General features: G+C 44.7%; 1 protein-coding gene across 5 annotated transcripts in view; it reads right to left on the minus strand.

Annotated features, from left to right (window-relative positions):
* The window catches only part of NRP2 (neuropilin 2), a 112,677-nt gene that overhangs the window by 89,302 nt on the left and 3,723 nt on the right, over positions 1–19,652 (minus strand). For all 5 annotated transcript variants that reach the window (XM_011992468.1, XM_011992467.1, XM_011992466.1 and 2 more), the window contains exon 2: positions 7,983–8,160. In XM_011992468.1, coding sequence (XP_011847858.1) covers positions 7,983–8,160 — 178 coding nt within the window. The remainder of the gene's footprint in view (positions 1–7,982; positions 8,161–19,652) is intronic.

Raw genomic sequence — 19,652 nt, forward strand, 5'->3', positions numbered from 1 at the left:
CCCACGATTACTATCTGTGTGATCGCTCAGGGCCTCAGTATCTCCATCTGTTAAATGGGATAATAGCAGTACCAGTACCAGCTGTGGAGGTTAAACATAGAAAGCTCTTAGGGTAGGACCTGATGTCTGGCAAGAGTTCAATAAATGTTTGCTATTGTTGTCTAATTCTGAGAGTTCCTTCACATGACCCACAAACATACAGTTGAGTCCCAGTGGGAAAAAGTAGAAAAATATTAGAGACTGCAAGATGCTTGCCTACAAAGCTCAAAAAAAGGCATAAAAAAACTCATGCATTTCTGCTGCCCTCCCATACCTAAGCCCAACTCACACTTCTTTCTCCTTTTCCTTTTCCTTCTTTTTAGAAAATTTTATTTTGACCCAGCTAACATTTTTCAGGGATTCTCCTTCTAGGAAAAAAATTTTGATTATGTAAATTAAATACAACCATCTACTCTGCAATCAACTGAGATGAGTTGTGAGGCACGAGGTCCCATAATGAAGGACGATTACAGAAGCTCTTTTCTGGAAGGAAAGACAAGGGCAGCTGATACCTTTTTTTTTTTTTTTTTCTAGAATGATTTATCCAGGCAGAAGTATAAGAATGGAATTAAATTATCTTTAGAGTTTCTCTTAATCCAAAGGCTTAAATCCCCTTGCCACTAAAAGGACGAAACAAAAATAATATAAATTTCTTTTTCTATAGGACTCATGACTCCAGGAAAATACACAAATCCCTTTTTAGAAAAATCTTATGTTTTTACTTGGTATAGTTCCATCTCTTCTTTATCCCCTCCACACCTGGAGCTCCCACTGAATTTCTTAAGACAGACTCTCAGCCGGTGTAATTAGATGGGAGAATTACACGGAGTTACATGGGGTGAGATGTTGGCCCTCTGGGATCTCTGGGTTCGGAGAAGGTGCCAGGGTGGAGAGGCAGAACAAGTGGGATTGTGCATGATAAAATCTCAAGTGATTTTCTCAGTCAGAAGATAAAGCACATCGTTAAGAAGGGCATCCACAGTGAGGCTTGCATTGAGTCGGTTACAACTGCAACGCTCATTTTCAAAAACAAACTGCCCAAAGTAATTCCAGCTGCTTTTTAACCTTGGCAAGAGGAGGAGAACAGTCTGTGAGTTGTTTTTCCCCCTGATCCATGGGCGAGGTGGAGTTGCTGGGCGGAACCTCTGGTCAAGGTTGGTAAGTGTCGGGGCCACAGCCAGCTGCTCCCCATTCGTCCACCACGTACCTGGAGGTGGATCTGTTTCTGTCATTAGGAGGAGTGTTGCAATACAGAAAAGTATTACTGCTCACTGGTTCCTTAGGGGAATCAGAATAGTTCTGTGGTTGGGCAGGCAGTAAATAATAATGTCAGTAATAATGTCGTGAGTGATCAAGCCAACAGCCTCTCCTCAACAAGCACAAGGCACCCTCTTGAACCACACAGAATTCTCACTATGCTTTGTTGGCTTTTCAGACTTCAACGGACACCAGCTAAAGCCACACCTCCAACTGGACAATCTGGCCTCCCGCCCTCTATTCATAGGAAAGAGACTTGGATTCAGAAAGTCTTGTGTAGCAGGAAATTGACAAGAGGAACTTAATCTGAAGTGTTACCTGGACTTTCCCAGGTCAAACCCCACTTTCAGGCATTCCACTTGAACATAGGGTATGAGGCTGCAGAGACCCTACAATGGACAGGGAAGGTGGGGACAGCAGAGAGTCCCCATAATCTCAGTCTTTCCTGCTTCCTGACCACCCTGTCTCCTAAGGAGATGGTGGAAGTTGTCTGGCCAGGAAATACAATTAAATAGTATTGCTCAGGCACCTCTTCACTGGGAAAAAGGTTTGTGTCAGCAAGTCACAAGGACAGCCCCTTTTACTTTACCCTTATAATGTCACTGGTTAAGAAATTGGGTTCAGGAATGTTCAATTATTTTGGTTCCTGAAGGCATCAAACCATCCTTCCTTGTCTTTGAGCATTCTGCTGTCTGCCTGTGACACCAGCCAAACACACTCCCTGCTGCCTGGCCAACTTCTTTAGAATTTGTATAGGCATCACCTCCTCCAGGGAGCCTTCCTTGATCTTCCCAGCCTAGGCTGGACCTGGATGCTGTGGGCCCACATAACAGATCCATATCATGTCCCCGGCCAAACGCATGATGCGGGGGAGGCAGAGAGCACAAGAGTAAAGCAGAGATTGAAAACTAGGGTATCTGGCTTCAAAACCCTTCTCTGCCACTTATGGGAGTGGAACCTTGGGCCAGTTGCTTAACTTCTTTGAGCCCAAGTTTCCTCATCTGTAAATGAAAGAGTAACAGCAACTTTAGGGAAAAAAATATGATTTATTCATCACTGTATTCCCAATACTACCACTTAGCACATAGTAGGTGTTTAATAACTATTTCCTGATGAATGAATGAATGGTCTATTACCATTTTGTTGGTGAGAGACTCATGTCCCAAATCAGTTAGTGACGTTCTTGGCCTGTGTCCTACCCCCTAAGATTATGTCACATTCCCAGATGGACAAATAGGGAAAACAGATCGATCTGTCTTCCAACACAGATTCAGCTCATGCTGACCGATTGCCTGGCATTTCCAATGTAAAAATATCACTAAATCACTTGCACACACCTGCCCAGCACCCTCTTAGACTAGGTGCCATGGGAGTTTAGACATGAAGGGCTTTGTGCCCTTGTAGAATTTACATGCTGAGAACTCAAGATGACCACATATGAACAAAAAGTAAGTGACTCAGGCAACATCAAGTGCTCTGGGAGTTCAGAGGAGGGGCTGATAAGACAGAACTGCAGGAAGCAAGGAAACTCAGGGGAGGAAGATGGGAGCTTGCAGCTGGACACTGTGGAGGGAGGGGAGGAGGGCGGGAGCCCTGGGAACCCAGGGGGCTCACACAGGTGTAAGACTATGCTTGGTTATTTGCAGGGAATGGAGGTTATTTACTGAGCACAGGGAAACACTGCTGACTGAGTGGGGAGGGGCCACATAACTGAGGTCTGGTCTGATCCCTCTGTTTACTATGATCAGGTTATCAACTGGGAAAGTGCTACCTTTCTAAGATATCATCTCTTACTTTGGGAGAAACAGACACATCTTCTAAGATATAGAGGGCCCCTCTGGCTGTAAATAAACACAAGAGCGCCCTGTTTATCTAGGACACTTAGAGGCAAATATCCAAAACCTTAAATATGCAGAATATGAGGGTGTGGGGGAGTTTAGAAGAAAAGATTGTGAGCAGCTATACTGATGTTGAGAACTCCATCCTCTGTTGCTCTTAAGCTTTGTCACTTTGGGATCCCTCCCCAGTCCTAACTCTGCTGCAAGCTTGGCTGGCCGAAGCCAGCTGGAAATGCTGGCCTTGGGATTGCACTGGCTTGGGCAAAGCTTAGGTCCCAGAACCCAAACTTCCCAAGAGACAGCAAGGGCTCCTGAAGCAAAATTGATAACCCAATAAAAACGCAAAAACAAGTCAGAAGGGGAAGGCTATAGGAGACAGGCATACTCGTAACAGGATGTGTGAAAGCAGGAGGATTGATAGAAAATCGTCCCACACTGTCCCCTGATAAAGTCCAATGATGCTAACACAGTTGCTAATTTATTGAGCATCTACATAAAAAGGCAGAGCAATCTTGCAAAATATTTATTATTACGACAGCTTTGCAGATGAGGAAACTCAGGCCTGGGAAGTTTGAAAGGTCAATAAAATTCAAATCTTAATCTGCCTGTTCCAAATATGGCAATACCTGGCTGCTGTCACAAAAGTGAAGCTTAGAATTAGAAGCCCGAACATTGAGAAAAAGTTGACTCCTCTCAATGTAGGTTTTAAAAAGACAGGGAAGTGCAGCACATGATTTACAATGTTCTTGATCAGAAATCCTTTAAAAAAAGAACTCTTGGAACTCTAAGGTTCTTTTTTAAGAACTTTAAAAGTGGATATTTCAGTATCTGGACAATTCACCTAAACGGAAGGCAATAATCAAAGAAAACGGGGAAAAGAAAAAATGCCGGGCCGAAAAAAACAAAAAAAAACAATTAACGAAAACTCCCTGAAAACCTTTTAACCCAAAAAAAGGTCCTTCAATTCCTGCCAAGGTTTGCAACTGAGAACAACCAACAAAACAACCAACAAAAAACCACCATTTTTTTTTTTTTTTAAATGAGACAGAGTCTCACTCTTTCGCCCAGGCCGGAGTACAGTGGTGCAATCTCAGCTCACTGCAGCCTCTGCCTCCCAGTTCAAGTGATTCTCCTGTCTCAGCCTCCAGAGTAGCTGGGATTATAGGTGTGCACCACCAAGCCTGGCTAATGTTTTTTGCATTTTTAGTAGAGATGGGATTTCACCATGTTGACCAGGCTGGTCTTGAACTCCTGACCTCAGGTGACCTGCCTGCCTCGGCCTTCCAAAGTGCTGAGATTACAGGTAGAAATTACCAATGCTTAAAGGACCCAGCCTCTTAGTTTGGGTTTTATTTGGTTGAGCCTCTGGGATGGGGTGGGTGCCGGGGCTGTTTGAGAACTCCTGAACAAGCTGTGTATTATATGCAGGTGGGTGTTTTAAAAATACATACATTTTAAATTTTAGAAATGGAAAAAACCACTCAACTTTGTGTATGGGTTTCTAAAACCATAACATTCAGTCTGTTGGCTGATGACTCAAGCGAAAAGCCTCTGTCTGCCGGAGCAGCAACATCCTAGCATCCTCCATTCCACAGGGAATAAAGTGGCTTCTCTCTGTTTGCCCAGACGGCCCGTAGTCTCGCCCATTTGTCCTTTGGCCTCAGGAGTCCAGCTGTGCCACAGTGGCCTCTGGTTTCCGCCCACAACTTCTATACAGGCCCCAAAACAGCCTGTGGGTACCCAGGATTTGCATTTCTGCAAGTGACTGGAGGGAGGAGTCAAGGGAAGTTCACCAGAGATGGTGGCCTTGGATTGCACTGAGTCAGGCAAAGCTGTGGCTTGTGAGTGAAATTTTCCAAGCAGACAGCAAGCTTCGACGGAACATAGTTAATAAGCAACGGTTAGGGGAAAAGGTCTATCTGGGATTTACTCGGCAACCGTCTCAACCTTTGGGATGTAGATTTCAAGGTATACAGAGAGCCAAGGGCTCAGGGGCCACAGCCCAGGATAAATTCTTTCATATCAGGGCCCCGTTTCCAGGCCTCGGGGCAATCTTTGCAGTTAACCCTGCTCACAGGAAGAACCTGGGCAAACACGAGGTTGGGCGTGCTGACCACTGCTCTGTCTCCACAGCTGAGCTGGCTGCTCCTCCTGACTTTCTTGCTCAGTTCCCCTTTTTGCTGGGGCATTGCTGCTGTACCCTGTGATTGGAAGACCAGCCCAGGCAGTTTTCTTTTGGGAAGTATCGACTTTATGGGCCTGTCGAGCCAAATCCAATTTGAAGCATGCACCCAAAATAAAAGGAGAAAGCAGGCTAATTTCCTTGGATAGTGAGTGCTTTCCAAACCCAGGAGCTCCCTTGGAATGAAAATGCAGTATGGAAGAGAGAGGGAGAGCCGGAACGCAACAGAACTTCCAGGACTTCAATTAGATTAATTGTTCCTTTCACAAGAAAGTAAAACAAGGCAGTGGGGAGGGGAAGCCCATTTATTGCAAATGCAAATGGCCAGGGGAAGTGTCAAAAATACCTTGAAGAGTGAGAGGCTGAGAAAACCAGATGTGTCTTTCTAAATACAAAAATTAATGAGAGAGAAAGAGAGAAATGGGGAGTTGGGGAGGAACAGAGAATTAATGACAAGGTTAAGTGGATAAGGCTTAATCCCAACAGAGCCTCTCCAACAGTTTGGCCCTGGGAGAACAGACCCCAGAAAAATTTTTTTTCTGACCTCCTTCACTTTTTAGGTTCAAACCAGACACATGAGGTCATGGAATGGGGAGAAAAACAGGAAGTGATTTAGCAAGGATGATAAGCCAGAAGATAACCCTATAAATCCCCTACTCCACCTCCAGCAAGGGATAATGCCTTCTTCTTTCCCTTGTCAGAGGCTCTGGCAACCTTTAGTTCTCTCCAGCTCTGGGACTGAGTCCTATCCATGGAAGGGGTACCCCGCAGCCCAAAGCAGGACAGGAGCATGTTTTTCTGGCCTTTCATCCTTCCCAACACGTTTTAAGCCATGCTTACTAGCTCCTAAGTTTTTCCTTCCAAGAGCCATGCTTTCTCCCTCTGCCACTATGAATATACATAGGATGACCTCGTGGCAAGTTCACTGGGAGATTTGCTGGCATAAGCATAACAGAATTTGGCCCTTAGTCGAGAGAGGTGCTTAGTCAAATTTCTCTGAGCTCAGACCCAGGCTGTCTCCGTACATTATGCTTCCGTTTGTGCCAACCTTCTGCAGTCCAGCCGGAGGAATTAAAGCCCAAAACACCTTATAAAGAAGCTCTTATAACAGAAATGCATGATAAAGTTCACTGTCAGGGAATCAGAAGCCTTGGGATGCTGAGCAAATGTATGCAGGGTACTCATGTAACTTAGACAAAGAGGAACTGATGAGTTTCCCTATGTCATCCGTTGAGTCAAGAGTGGATCTGGGATTAGAAACTTCATCTTATGACTCTTCGTCACATGAGGCATCCATCCGGGAAACCCTTTGGTTTTCAACAAAGACTACCTCTTGTTAGGAGAAAACCATTATGTAGGTGCAAAGTAGTCCTAGGAGGATAATAATGACATCAATTCACTGAGCCTCACAGTCTGGCACTAGTTAAAGAGGGGCCTTGTTTCCTCCATGAGGAAGTGCTGGCCCAGACCTGGCCTGTAGGAGTTTTGCCTTCTCCTTGGTACCTGTGCCGCCAGCTGGCCCCTTTATTAATTTTTCAGTATTTGCAATTCCTTGCTTAATAGCAAGGAATACTTAGACAATGTATTAATCACATGGGAGCACTCCACACTTATCAGAGTAACAGCATGCTGTAGGCGCTCATTTGGGGCAGAATATGACTGTTGGCACATTCTTTTCTGCACAAAAACTCTCACTTTAGTTCCAATGAGGAAAGACTTTAAGATGGAGCTCAGTAAACAGTGCAAAGCACATCTGCATTCTAGACATGCTGCCTGCTTCCCAACCTTAACTTTTAGGGACCTCAGTGTTAACATGGCATTTCTAAAGTACTCACAAGTGTCTAAATGTCCACTTGGGATTTCCTAAGCCACACATTTCCAGGGTGGCAGAATCAATGTTGTAAGACCAGCTGAGTCACCTTGGGTGACTGACCTAACCTCTCTGTGCTTCAGTTTTCTCTCTTGTGCAAAATGGAGATCATAATGGCACTAACTTCCCAGGGCCCACTGTGCAAAGTAAATGGATTAATATTTGCATTAGCAATTAGAACAGTGTTTGTTAAATAAATCCATAACACTGACTTTGAGACTCTAACTTGTGTAACACAGGTATCAAGAACCAATATGAATCTTAGAACTACTTAGATTCTTTTTTTTTTTTTTTACTCTTTTAATTTTTCTATAAGGAAACCAGTTACCACTATATAAAGTAACAGGCTGATCCTGCGTGGCTGGATGCAGGGGAAGTCTCCGCTTGGGGATACAGCTACTATCTTATTAAGGAAGCGGGTGGGGTTTATACATGTAGCAGCTGTGGAAATGGGGAGATCTCCAAGAGGAAGGTAACCCAAATTCAAGAGGTGGAGTTTTGTAGTCCAGCCCCTGCCACCACATGGAAATTCTCCTCCACTACCAGCCTTTGGAGGTAGGTTAATATTCTCTACTTTTCACTCAAGAAGCCTCTTTCCACCATATTGTGGGATCAGCCACACCTTTATTTCCCTGGAAAGGGAATGCCCCTTGAGGTTTTCCTCTGAGGCCAGGATCCACCACTGGTTAGCAGCAGGTCTTGGGGTGAGGGGTGACAGAAGTGACAAGAGCAGGGGTGGGGGGCGGAGCATGTGCATCTCGTGGATGGATACACAGTGGGACAGGACAGTGCTTACTTGCAGTCGTGCTTCTCGATTTCAAAGTGAGGGTTGAAGTTGAGGACAATCTTCTGGTTGGGTTCGGGGGCGTAAACAATCCACTCGCAGTTCTGGTGGGAGGGGTAGTCCTGGGGGTAACCGGGAGAGGTGATATAGCCAGCATCTTTGGAATTCAAACGACCTCCACACGGTGGGTCTGAAAGAGAAATCAACAACCCAAAGAACTTCAAATATGTTACAGCTTTCTTCCCCCAACACTCCCTCCTTCTCTTCTGTACCAGCGTCTGATTAAAACTATTTTACAGACCTTTTATGGCAGTCCAGAGGACTAACCTACTGACTCATTCGGTGGAAGAGATTATTCCAGCTCATCCCTCCCCCTACCCACCCGACTACACACACACACACACAGATGAAAGTATTCCAGAACATGGCCATAAATATTCTCAATTACATGGTCTGCGATTGAAAAAACAAGAGGACTGCAAACTCAACATGCCTCCCTGCCTTTCCTGCCTCCCCTCCTTGGCCCATCTTCCTCTCCTCATTCAACCTCCCATCTCTATCTTTATCTCATAAATCCTTCATTTTATTCGGTGTCTCCCAGCCCAACCCAGGCGGCCAGCAGTCAGGGCTCCGGGAACTGACAACGGTGGTTTTGTGGTGCCGACCCACAAGCGAGCCTGGTAACAATTACATGGGGTGCAGAGGAAGCACTCTCAGCTTTGGGCCAGAACAGGCCCTGGAGGGTGATTGCAGCCCCCTTTTTTTTCTTTTTTAAGAAAAAAAAATGCAAAACCCCCAAACATTTAATTCCACATATACCACAAATTTGATTTATTATTTCATTATACACCGAATGGAAAAATCTGTATTAGAGAATCTACTGGCTCGAGCCTTGGAATTTCGACAAAGGTGCTTTGTGTTGAATGAACATCTGTTTCTTCTGCGCTGTCTGCCCACTATCCCTCCTGCCTGGTCACCACCACCAGAGTGTGCTGCTGCTTTGTCCAGTCATAACTGGCCATTTGAAGGAAGAGCTGGCTCCCTGTACCCGCAGTGCCTGGCTGGAGGCAAACAGCTTCATGTGGCCCAGGAGGGAAGGGAGCCACCTTCAAAGGCTCCAGAGGTGGGTGATGACATTTGAGGAATCTCATCTATTCAGGAGTAAAGTTCTGCAATCCCCAGCAGGGATTCTTGGGAAATAGGGAGTTTTACTTAAATACCACAGTAGAACAGAAGCTGGGAAGGCACATGAGACACAGAAATATTCAGAAGCCTCTCGGAGACCTTCCTGAGATGTGTGTGTCTCTTAGCATCAATCACGATTTAATATCGCCATCTGCATGGAGCAGCATGGGCCTGTGAATTATGTATTACGACTCAGCAGCCGCCCTCCAGGATGGGTCTTTCTCCTGTGTTCACTCTTTGAGAGAACAGGTCATGCATTTTTTAACTCTACAGGTGCACTTTACTATTCCCCATGTCTGTTGGCATTACTATCTCCCAGACCTCTGCTTTAGACTACCGGCCTGACAGGCTTTAAATGCATAAAAGATGGGCACGCTGCACACGGGTGGTTGGGACACAAATCCACACAAGTAGCCTTTTTGGCATCAAGCCTCCACAGCTCAAACTGTGCCGTGTTGAACTGCCCAGAATCGAATGGATTCTGGTCCATTTCCTACTGGGTGGAAAACAAAAGCAGCCATTTCCTCAGGCTGGTACACAGCACATCATCTTCTTACCTAATGACCCTGCACCCACCCCAACCATGAGGACAATGAGCTCATCCCTCCCACCCAGACCACAGGAGGCCAGCCATGAGGCCCAGTTCCTCTGCAGCCAATACCCATGGGCTTTCCAGGTGCCCACACCACTCACTCACCCATGCTGGGAACCCAGTGTCATCTAGCCAGCCCACTGAGGCCCACTGGTCCTGGCTTATGCATATGAAATAGGGCTTAGTGACCCTCTGAGAAGGCAGAGGTGTGAGGACATAGATCACCAGCTGCTCTTACTCAACTAGCAGAAGAGGGAATTTTCTACCAGGTCCAGTTCCTTTGCCAGCTATTTTGCAGAAAACTGCAGCCCTGCTACCAACTCACCCCAAACCACACTTTTTTGCCTTGGAATTCATCAGAGGAAACCTGAGCTGAGCTCCTGTTTAGTAACTGTTATGGTTTCCACATACTCTCCACTCTCCCCACCCACACTCTCTCCCTCCTTTCCCCATCCCTTCCTCTACTTCTCTCCAATTACTCTTGAAAGAGGAACTTTTCTCCCTCAATTCCCCACACCCCACGTTTAAGCTTTTAGTAATTAGAACAGGCACACAGATCAGCAATAAAGATAGGAAACTTTTTCACAGGAAAGTTTCATTTCTCATCTACAGTAGAAGCAATCATTTCTCTACTACCAAAAAAAAAAAATCAAACTACATATATCCCATAGCTTATAGTCTGCACTGTCTGCTGTTAAACCAAAAGAAAAGGGAGTCATCCATTTCTTTTTTTCTGTCCTTTCTTTACCTGAAGAAAATCAAGGCACTTATTGAAGTATTAGAGAACTCATTAGAACGTCTGCTTCAGTTGTGTGTGGTTAACCTTTTCAATACTCACAAATTTATAAATTCACATTCTTGTTTGGCTTGCATTCACACTCAGAAACACACACATAGATATTGAACATACTTCAAGTACATATACATATCAGTAATTCACACTTTAGTCCTATACACACGTTCACACCTTCTCATAAAATATCACACATCATTTGCACAAACATATATCCACAAAGATAAATACTAGAATTTCTGTTTTTATTTTTCTTGGAGAGAACAGAATTCTTGAAACTTATCAGTAAAAATTGTAAAGAAAACACAATCATTCTATATCTCCTCTTGATAACCGATCTTTCCTTTCTAGGGTTGGGGACACATCATTTCTTAAATACAAACATGTCCCAATAGAAATTAACTAGAATTTTTTCTGAAGAGCTATACCATCCATTACTTTGTAGGTCTTTATTGTGTTCCACAGTGAACTTTATACATGGTTGCTGTCCTGTTTCAGAGGAGTCAAGTTAAGCCAAAGGAGAGTTGAACTCAAGGGCAAAACCCTTAAGGCCAATCTCCATATACAGAGGGAAATTGACCCTGTTTGAGCTACTGAGCCTGTTCGGTGAGTTGACAAAAGACTTCATTCTGCAACTATTTCGTGAATACCTTTCACCTGGGGCAAATTCATCACCCAAAGAGAGATAGCAAAACCCAGGCTTGGACTGTTCAGAGCATTTTCTCCTACATCTGGGAGGGAAGCCTGCGGGATGAGCCAGGTCAGGTCTGAGAAAGGCCCAAGGCTGAAAGGAATAAAGTGACAGCTCCAGCTGTAATTGGAAATAAAGAGAACACTAAGTTCTGAGGTCACCAAGTTCTGATTTTCCTCCTATAATGATTACTTAGGTGTTTTTTTTCTTTTTTTTTTTTTGAAATGTAAAGTATCAGATTGCTTTAAACTCTGTCTGCTCTTTTTCTCCTTCTTAAGTATTGTTGTTTCACTGGTAGCCTAAGTACCATCTGCTGCTGCCTAGGGGTAACATAGCCCTGGAAAGGCAAAGGGATGTTGTATCCCTTCACTTAGGAACTCACCTCCCTGCAGAATCCAATCACTTTCCTTGCAGATATTTAATTTTTAAGAAGTATTAAGAATGGGAAAAGAAGATCTTTTAAAAATCTGGTCTGCCTTCTAGAAAAATTTAGTTGGCATTGTTTTAAAGGAACACTGTATAACCTGAACTTGACAATAATATTTGCTAAATATGGAAGCCTGACTGTAGTGAGAACTTTCTAAATAATCCGATTACTATGGCTTACTTCACGACAGCTTGGTAAAAGACCAATCAGATCCCTCACTTTAGTTAAACTGAAGGAGAAAGTCGTTGGCAAAACCAGGGAAAATTGGCCATTGGCTGGATGTGGGATTAGAGGGCCCAGTTGTTGTAAAAGGTGAGTCTGGGGTAATGGGACTGGGTTACCAGGAGAGGGAGGGATCGACATTAGCAGAAAGATGGGAGATGGCACCCAGCTCTTAACTCACTCAATTTGACCTTTCTGGGGCTCAGCTTCACAAACTGTAATTCAATGAATGGACTGAATTAGGTGTGTAGCTTTCAAATTTATCTGTTTTTTTTTAAGTACTTTTTTTTTTTTTTTTCTTGAACAAAACTCTACCTAGACCTCTAATGTACAAAGAAAATAAAAGGGACCTCTTCTTGGATGCTGGGAGGGAGGTAGCCAGAAGCAGTGTAGTGTCCAGGCCGCCTAGTTCCTGCTCTCAGCTCAGAAGGGCTTCTCTGCAAGCCCACTGAGGCTTCCTGGAACATGGTTTGAAACCCCCTAAATGGGGCCTCTGATTCCCTGTTACTTTAGAATGCTATGGAAAAGAGAAAGAGCAGATGACTAGGAGACATCTATTTCCTATGTATACCTGAGGGCACTTACGGGAGAAAAGCAATCAGTCTCATTTCCTCTGAAAATAATACTCTTTATTTACTTTATAATTTATTTCTTATCCACAGCATAATCCCACCTTGTCCCTATTTCCACAGCATTGTTTTCATTTAATTATTGGTAGCAAAGCAAAGAAGAAACTCTTTCTTCTACTTAAAAAGAAAGGAGGTTGTCACTTTGCCACTTACTCCACCAGGAAGTTTATTAGAAATAGCATTGGAGCAGGATCTAAAAGTCTAGTAATCAAGTCTAGTCTCACCACTAGCAAGCTGTGTGACCTTGGGTAAGTTAGTAGACAACTCTGAGCCTTTGTTTTCTCATCTATAGAATGAGAGGGGTGATTCTAAATGTCAGTTCCAGTGCTAAAATCCAAAGCCCATATAATGAGGTAGGGAAAAGATCCTATAACCCATAGGTTGAGCCAAAAATTCAAAAGATTCTCTACCCTCCTAGACAATAAGACATTTATTCAAGGTGCTACCCCTGTTCTATCTGCTTGGTAAGCCTGAAACAAAACTCCAGGATTCTTCAGAAAACACGTCTGTCTTGCATTACGGGGAGTTCAAATGTCTCCTTTAATCACGTCAGGTCTACTGACACGAGTTTCTTTTTGTAACTGAGTCTGTGGCTGCATATTTATAAATATTATGGATACACAGTTCTGTGTGTGAGCATGTCAACAACAGTGATGCATGAAAAGAAAAACCAAAAGCAGTTTCTTCAAATCCCTCACCCAGATCATCTAAGTCGTTGGCTCAGGGTTTTAACCAAATTTTGCTCACCAACCCGGGATAAGCTGCGTTTTAAGAATTATTTCCGTGAGCTGAGGCTGGATTTTGTTTTATTCAAAGCAACTTCAGCCTGTCACAAGACAGTCTCATAAAATCTGTATCTTGGCTTAAGCTGGGAAGAAATGAGCCAATCCATCAGCCCAGGAATGTGGCTGTTTGACCACTTCCTAAGGCAACTGGGAAGGGATGCAATCTACTCAATTTATGGAGACTGGTGGCAGTAAATGATGCATCCTGAAGGCACAGCAAATGGAAATCCTTCTGAACTTTTGCAGTGATAAAGTTCAAAATCTGAATAAAAGGGCCATCTAGGAGGGAAGGAGAGAGGGAAGCAGAGAGCAGGAGAGGAAGCCAGCATATGAGTTTGGAAATGAATAAAGAATGAAGCAAATTTCCCTCTCTTAAAACACCTCCAATGAATTCACTTAGGAGAGAACTGGAAATTGGGTATGGAAATGGGACCTTTTGAACATCTCTCCCCTCAATCTAGATTCTAAAAATGAAGGCTCATTTCATCGGTGAAATGTAAGTTTGATGCGATTACCTCTTCTGACCTCGAGTCATGCCACCTGTGGTAACCTTGTTATTTGTCATCTTATATCATAAACAAATGCAATTCCAATAGGGCAGCCGATATAATGTCATTAGTTTGTATTTATGTCCGCTCTTTTCCAGCCCTCATTGCAAATGCAATTTTGATGCCATTGATGAGAGATCTGGGATTACAATTCCTGACCATTTTAGCAGACATTTGGGGAAGGAAACAGAAGAATAATTTTGAGGTCTCTCCAAAAACCAAAGGAGAAAAAAAGGTAATATAATATTTTCTTCATTTATTTTGATTAACTGAAGCTTATGTTGAAACATCAATGGCTCCCCATTGGTTAGCAAGTGAAACCCAAACCTCTTTGCCTAGCAATTTGGGCCTTGAATTGAGCCCAAGCTATTATTTCTAATCTTATTTGCAATTATTTCCCACCATACATTCTAAACTGCAGCTTCTGAGTGTTCCCCAAACAAACCCAGCATCCATTTCTCTACTCACACCTTCCCCTTCCCCTGGTATGCCCTTTCCTGCTCTAAATCCTGCCTACCCTCTAGCTCCAGGCTGCCTCTGCCCTTTCTCTTCTCCCATACTGGGAGTGATCTTTCTCCTCTGTGCATCTGAGAGACTGAAGCTCTTTAGCATCTTCTGAGATGTGTGAGAGTTCCGGAGGGCCTTATCCATTCTACTGAGCCACCAGCAGCTTGAAGTCATGACTCCTTGCTGAACCATCTGTGGCAGGCCTCACAGGATCAAAGCAGAGCCTTTCCCAAAAGCCAGACTCATCGAGATTTGTTGAATTAATCAATTAAGAAGTGACCAAAGGAACATCAAAAGTCTCACTAGATAGGACAGACTCTGAGAGTTCTATCAGAAATTATTCTGCGGCCACAGCTACTGCTCTTCCTTCTCCACCCCCCGCTGTTATTAAGTGCAAATGTTTCTTAGTGGTGAATTGAGAGTTTGAATAACTTGTTTGAAATAATAATAACTAGTCACAAGTAGGTCAAGGTAGAGTTCGTGTGAACTGTGTCTCCTAGAACACCCTAATGCAGACAATACTGATAAAGTTCAAAGCACATTCTTATTTTATTTTATTTTATTTTTTTGAGATGGAGTCTCACTCTGTCGCCTAGGCTAGAGTGCAGTGGCACAATCTCGGCTCCCTGCAAACTCTGCCTCCTGGGTTCAAGCGATTGTCCTGCCTTAGCCTCCCAAGTAGCTGGGATTACAGGCACCCACCGCCATACCCAGTTATTTTGTGTGTGTGTGTGTGTGTGTGTGTGTGTGTGTGTATTTTAGTAGAGATGGGGTCTTGCCATGTTGGCCAGGTTGGTCTCAAACCTCTGACCTCAGGTGATCTGCCCACCTCATCCTCCCCAAGTGCTGGGATTACAGGCATGAGCCACCATGCTCGGCCATTTTAATTTTAATACTAGTAAAATTAATTTATCTCAGGGGTTTTGTTCCCTTCACTCCAACTTCCACACTTCCAAAGGCAACTTTAAATATTGGTTATCTGTACCACCAGGAAGATGCTGACTATTACTTCATCACTAAGCCATTTGTTGGTATTGGATTTTCTTGTGCTTGGTTTCAACCCACCTCTCTCTACTCAACCCCTCCTCATTTTCCTTTCTCTAGCCCCTAAAATGCCTTTGGGGCACATCTGTTTTATTTTTTCCCCTTTATCCAAACAATTATTATTAGCATTCAGTCCAGTAATTTGCAATTCCCATTATCTTCTCTGCTGAAAGACTCTCCAGAACCTGGTCACTGGTAATCACAGGATTTGTGGAGGTGGGAGCAGGGTACCACGGCCACGTGCACTCAGCTGGCCGGCAGACTTGTGCACTCTGTGCTACTGAGAGCTCCTCTTTTGTTACTCCCAGCCCCTCCTTTCTTTCTGGATTAGATCATGACTCCTTTATGAAGACCCAGAGGGAAATGGGATTATTAAGAGTCTTGCTGGGTAAAAGCTATTTTGTCTTTATGATGACTTTTTTGAGTTCAGCTGCTGAAGGGCCTTAGTGCCAGAGTAGAAGTGATTACACATTCAGGAGAGCGCCTTAAACACAGTGTTTCCTGCTGAGCACACTCTCAGTGATGAAGGATGGAAGGGGAGGAAAAGGAAAGGAAACGAGAGAGAGATTAAAAAGAAAATAGGAGGTAAGAATACTGAAAACCGAGGAAGAAGGAGGAAAAAAATGCAAGGGAGACATAAATCCAAGATAAGAACCCAGCAGAGAATATTCTCTGAAGAAGAGCGTGGCAAGAGATAATATGGTGCTTACAAAACACAGAGGTTTGGTGGTGGAAGAACTGAGAATAAGAATTATTTTTAAAATGTCATAAAAATAAACTTATACCGCAATGGTTATAGCGTGCTTGCAATGCTCACGAGATTCCATTAACCCCACTGAAGTTTTAAAGATTCAGTGACTTCAGAATAGGCTTTATATGTGCCAAACAGTATTCTACATAATCTGACATAGCGTAACAACCCTATGAAGTAGGTATTGTTACCAAACACATTTACAGACAAGGAAACTGAGGCACAGAGACTAAGTATCTGATCACACAGGGTACTTAGATCACAGAGCCAGCAAATGGCTGAGCTAGATTCTAAACCTAGGCAGTCTAGTTCCCATGTTTCAGAAGCTGGGAAGGCCAGGGATGGTCCCCCCAAAACTTCTCAGTGGCACACCTACTTGGTAGCATTTAGGGAAAGACAAACATTTTGCCTGTTTGAAAACCCCCTTTTCTCTGCCTGTGCCAGTACTCTGCCTGTGTGAACAACCAGAGATGTGTTTGAGGCTGGGGTGTGAGTGGGCTGGAAGCACTTAACACCTTCTCCACTCCCTGTACACACAGGCACTCAGCTCCTTGTCATCCTGGCCCTCTTTCCTGTGTTCTGGAAACCCCAGGCATGGGGCCGGGGAGGGGGGATTGAGGAAGTGAGGGGGTGATGGATAGGACGTTCAGGTCTGAAACCATGTATCACAGCATCAAAGAGTTGTTTTTGTTTTGTGGCTTTTTTTTTTTTTTTTTTGCCAACTCCTATTTCTCTCCTTTCTTCTCAGTCCTACTCTTCTCTATCCTAAATGCCACATTGTTATTGTTCTACTGGATAGGAGCAGCATTTTCAGAAATAGGGGATTTATTTTTATAGCACAGCTGGTCTGCCAAAGGTCACATAATTTGGCAATGTTCCCAGTGGTTAAAAATTAATTTCTCCTTATTAATACAACCAAGGTCCCAGAGGATCGGAGCTCAGCCTTATCTAAACTTGACAGCTTCCTAAACCTTTAGAAGATGCTTTCTCCTGGAGGGCCAGCCATGATACAAGGCCACTGTGTCCTGGAATCCAACTCCACTGAATCCTGTTAGGCAATGAAACCATTAAGCCTTTGGCCATTTCTCATCAAGGCAGATAAAGCTTTGAAAAATACTGTAGGATCTCCAGGACAAACTTCTGCAGCATCTTCCAGAAATGGGTTAATTAAAAAACAAAAACCAGCAAATAGCCGAGTCCTTACCTTGAAGGAACAGTACAAAGACTAACTTCTGGTGATCAATATACTTATCTGCCACTCGAGGAAGGTACCTCAAAGATTATCCAGTTGCAAATGATGGTCAGATAATAAAATATCTCAAACATGTAAATAATACTACAGCCATTGCCCAGATGTCATTTTTCAGGTCCTTTCTTGTCAGTTGAAGAAATTAAAAAGGCATTCTGCTCTTGCTCTATCTTTCAAAACAGGAAGATCTCAGCTCAAGTTCCTAAAGTCTTTCCAAACTGGACCTTTGGGGAATGTATTTGGAAACCTCTTTACCTGGCTCTTGAATTCCGTCAACTCAGAATTGTCTTACACTCAGGTCACCCTGAGTCAGTTCATTTTCTTAATTGCTTTAAGGAAGACTTGAGTGAAATGAAAAACACCAGGGTCCACAGAATCATCTGGTCCCTGGTGTCTCTCCCCATTGACCCCAGACCCCTCCCTCACTGTTATTTGTATTCGTGCCTCACTGCATATGAATTGGCATTTGGACTCCTAGCTTTTTCTATGCCTGGAAGATAGAAACTGGCCTTTCTGCTGCAGAATGTGGACTTGATACATTCAACAGCAGGGGATCAGGGCCATTTGGTAGACAGCGGGAGTCCTGTCTGGGTAGCCTGGGTTCCAGTCACTGCAGCCTTCCAATCTTTCATTTTGCCAGTTGAGTGCTCCGTGGCTTAATGTCTGAGGGCTCTATGGGATGACATAAAACTCCAAACCTGATGTGCTGCTCGCGCATTCACAATCCTACCAGGCACCGCTTGGATGAGTAGGGGCCTGTCCCGAGCCCTTTGGGGAGTGCTTCTCTTGCCACTGTCTTGCACTGTGTGCTCTGCTGGCAACTGGCCACAGTTTCCCTACCTCCAGGAGCTGATCACGGGGAAAATGTTTACTGGGCACCCATTTAATGTGGGCATGAGACCAATCCCTAGAGCCTAGAGCAGGCCGTCGGCGTAAAATCTAGGAGTTTATAGTTTACTTGCAAATTGTGCTCGCCCATGGCCATCCCACATTTTGAGGAGACAGGCTAAAAGAAACACTTCAAACCCTTATCCGGCGCCTAGACCGTCATTGCTTCTCTTTCAGGATTTGTTTGAACCCAGACCTGTCTCCCACAGCCAATTTACACCTCTTATCTGATCATCCAGTCCAGACGGAAGGGTGAATTGACCGAGAATCTGAGTGTGTCCCTGGCAATGGCGTTAAAACCCAAGCATAGATCAAAGCTCTCCAGACGAGGAGGGGAGGGGTAGATGGTTATGGGGTCTGGGTTCTTTTGGCCCCAAGCGATGTGTCCCGGAGGTGGGGACATTAGGGCTGGGAGTTGCTACCATTTGAAGAAACCCGTTGTCAGGACTTGAATGATTTCCTGAGCAAAACCCAGTCCCCCGCAGATCATGATTAACTCTAGCAAAGGGACCTTCCTAGCGGGCGCTGATAGGGAATGGCTAGCGCCAGGGGGCTCTCCTCTCTGTCTGAAACCGAAAGGAAAGGAGGTGGAGGGAGGGGATACGAGCACGGAGCACACGCCAATAAACCTGAGCGTGGATCTCCTACCCTTCAGAAGAAATTCAGCCAGAGCCGCAGAAGCCGCAATGCATATGGGCTAGATACCCTAAAACTTGGTCTGGAAAGCTGATTCCCGACGTTCCCCAACCTGGATGATTCCCAGAGGGGCGACAAGTCCATTCCAAATCCCTCCCCCACCTCCAAACATTAGGGCTACCGGCGCCCCCCACCCAGCCGCTGGACGCCTGCAACCCGTTGGGAAAGACCGGGTGGGAAAGACCCACGGCGCAGCCAGCCCGAGGCGAAGGGCGGGGGCAGCCGTTTAATCACAGCGTGCCTCGCCTCCATTAACTCGTGTTGATATTAAAAAGAAATCAATCAGTGAAAATGAAGCATCGGCAATGAATATTTCTTTTTCTCACGTGGAAAAGCAAAGAGCAAGGCGGCTGGGGAGGAGAGGCGGGAACTCGCCGGCTACTGCAGGCAGAGGCTTCTCCGGAGACTAGAGCTGCAGCCGAGACCTAACTTTCCGGCCTTGGGCAGCGTTGAGGAAATGCGGCAGGTTTTCCCCTGGGGGTGTCCTTAGGAGGAGGAGGAGGGCACAAGCATGGAGTAGTTGGAGGCGGCCAGCTTCGCGGAGGCTTCAGCCTCGGTTTTGCTTTTGCTGAGAATATTTTTGCTTAATAGAATGTTTATGGATCGCTGGGCTGTGTTTCTGCTGCGTAGCCCAAACAAATCGATGCGGCGTTAGAGACGGCGCTGGAGTCGGGG

Source organism: Mandrillus leucophaeus, unplaced genomic scaffold (assembly GCF_000951045.1).
Source record: "Mandrillus leucophaeus isolate KB7577 unplaced genomic scaffold, Mleu.le_1.0 Scaffold411, whole genome shotgun sequence".
NCBI lineage: Eukaryota > Metazoa > Chordata > Mammalia > Primates > Cercopithecidae > Mandrillus > Mandrillus leucophaeus.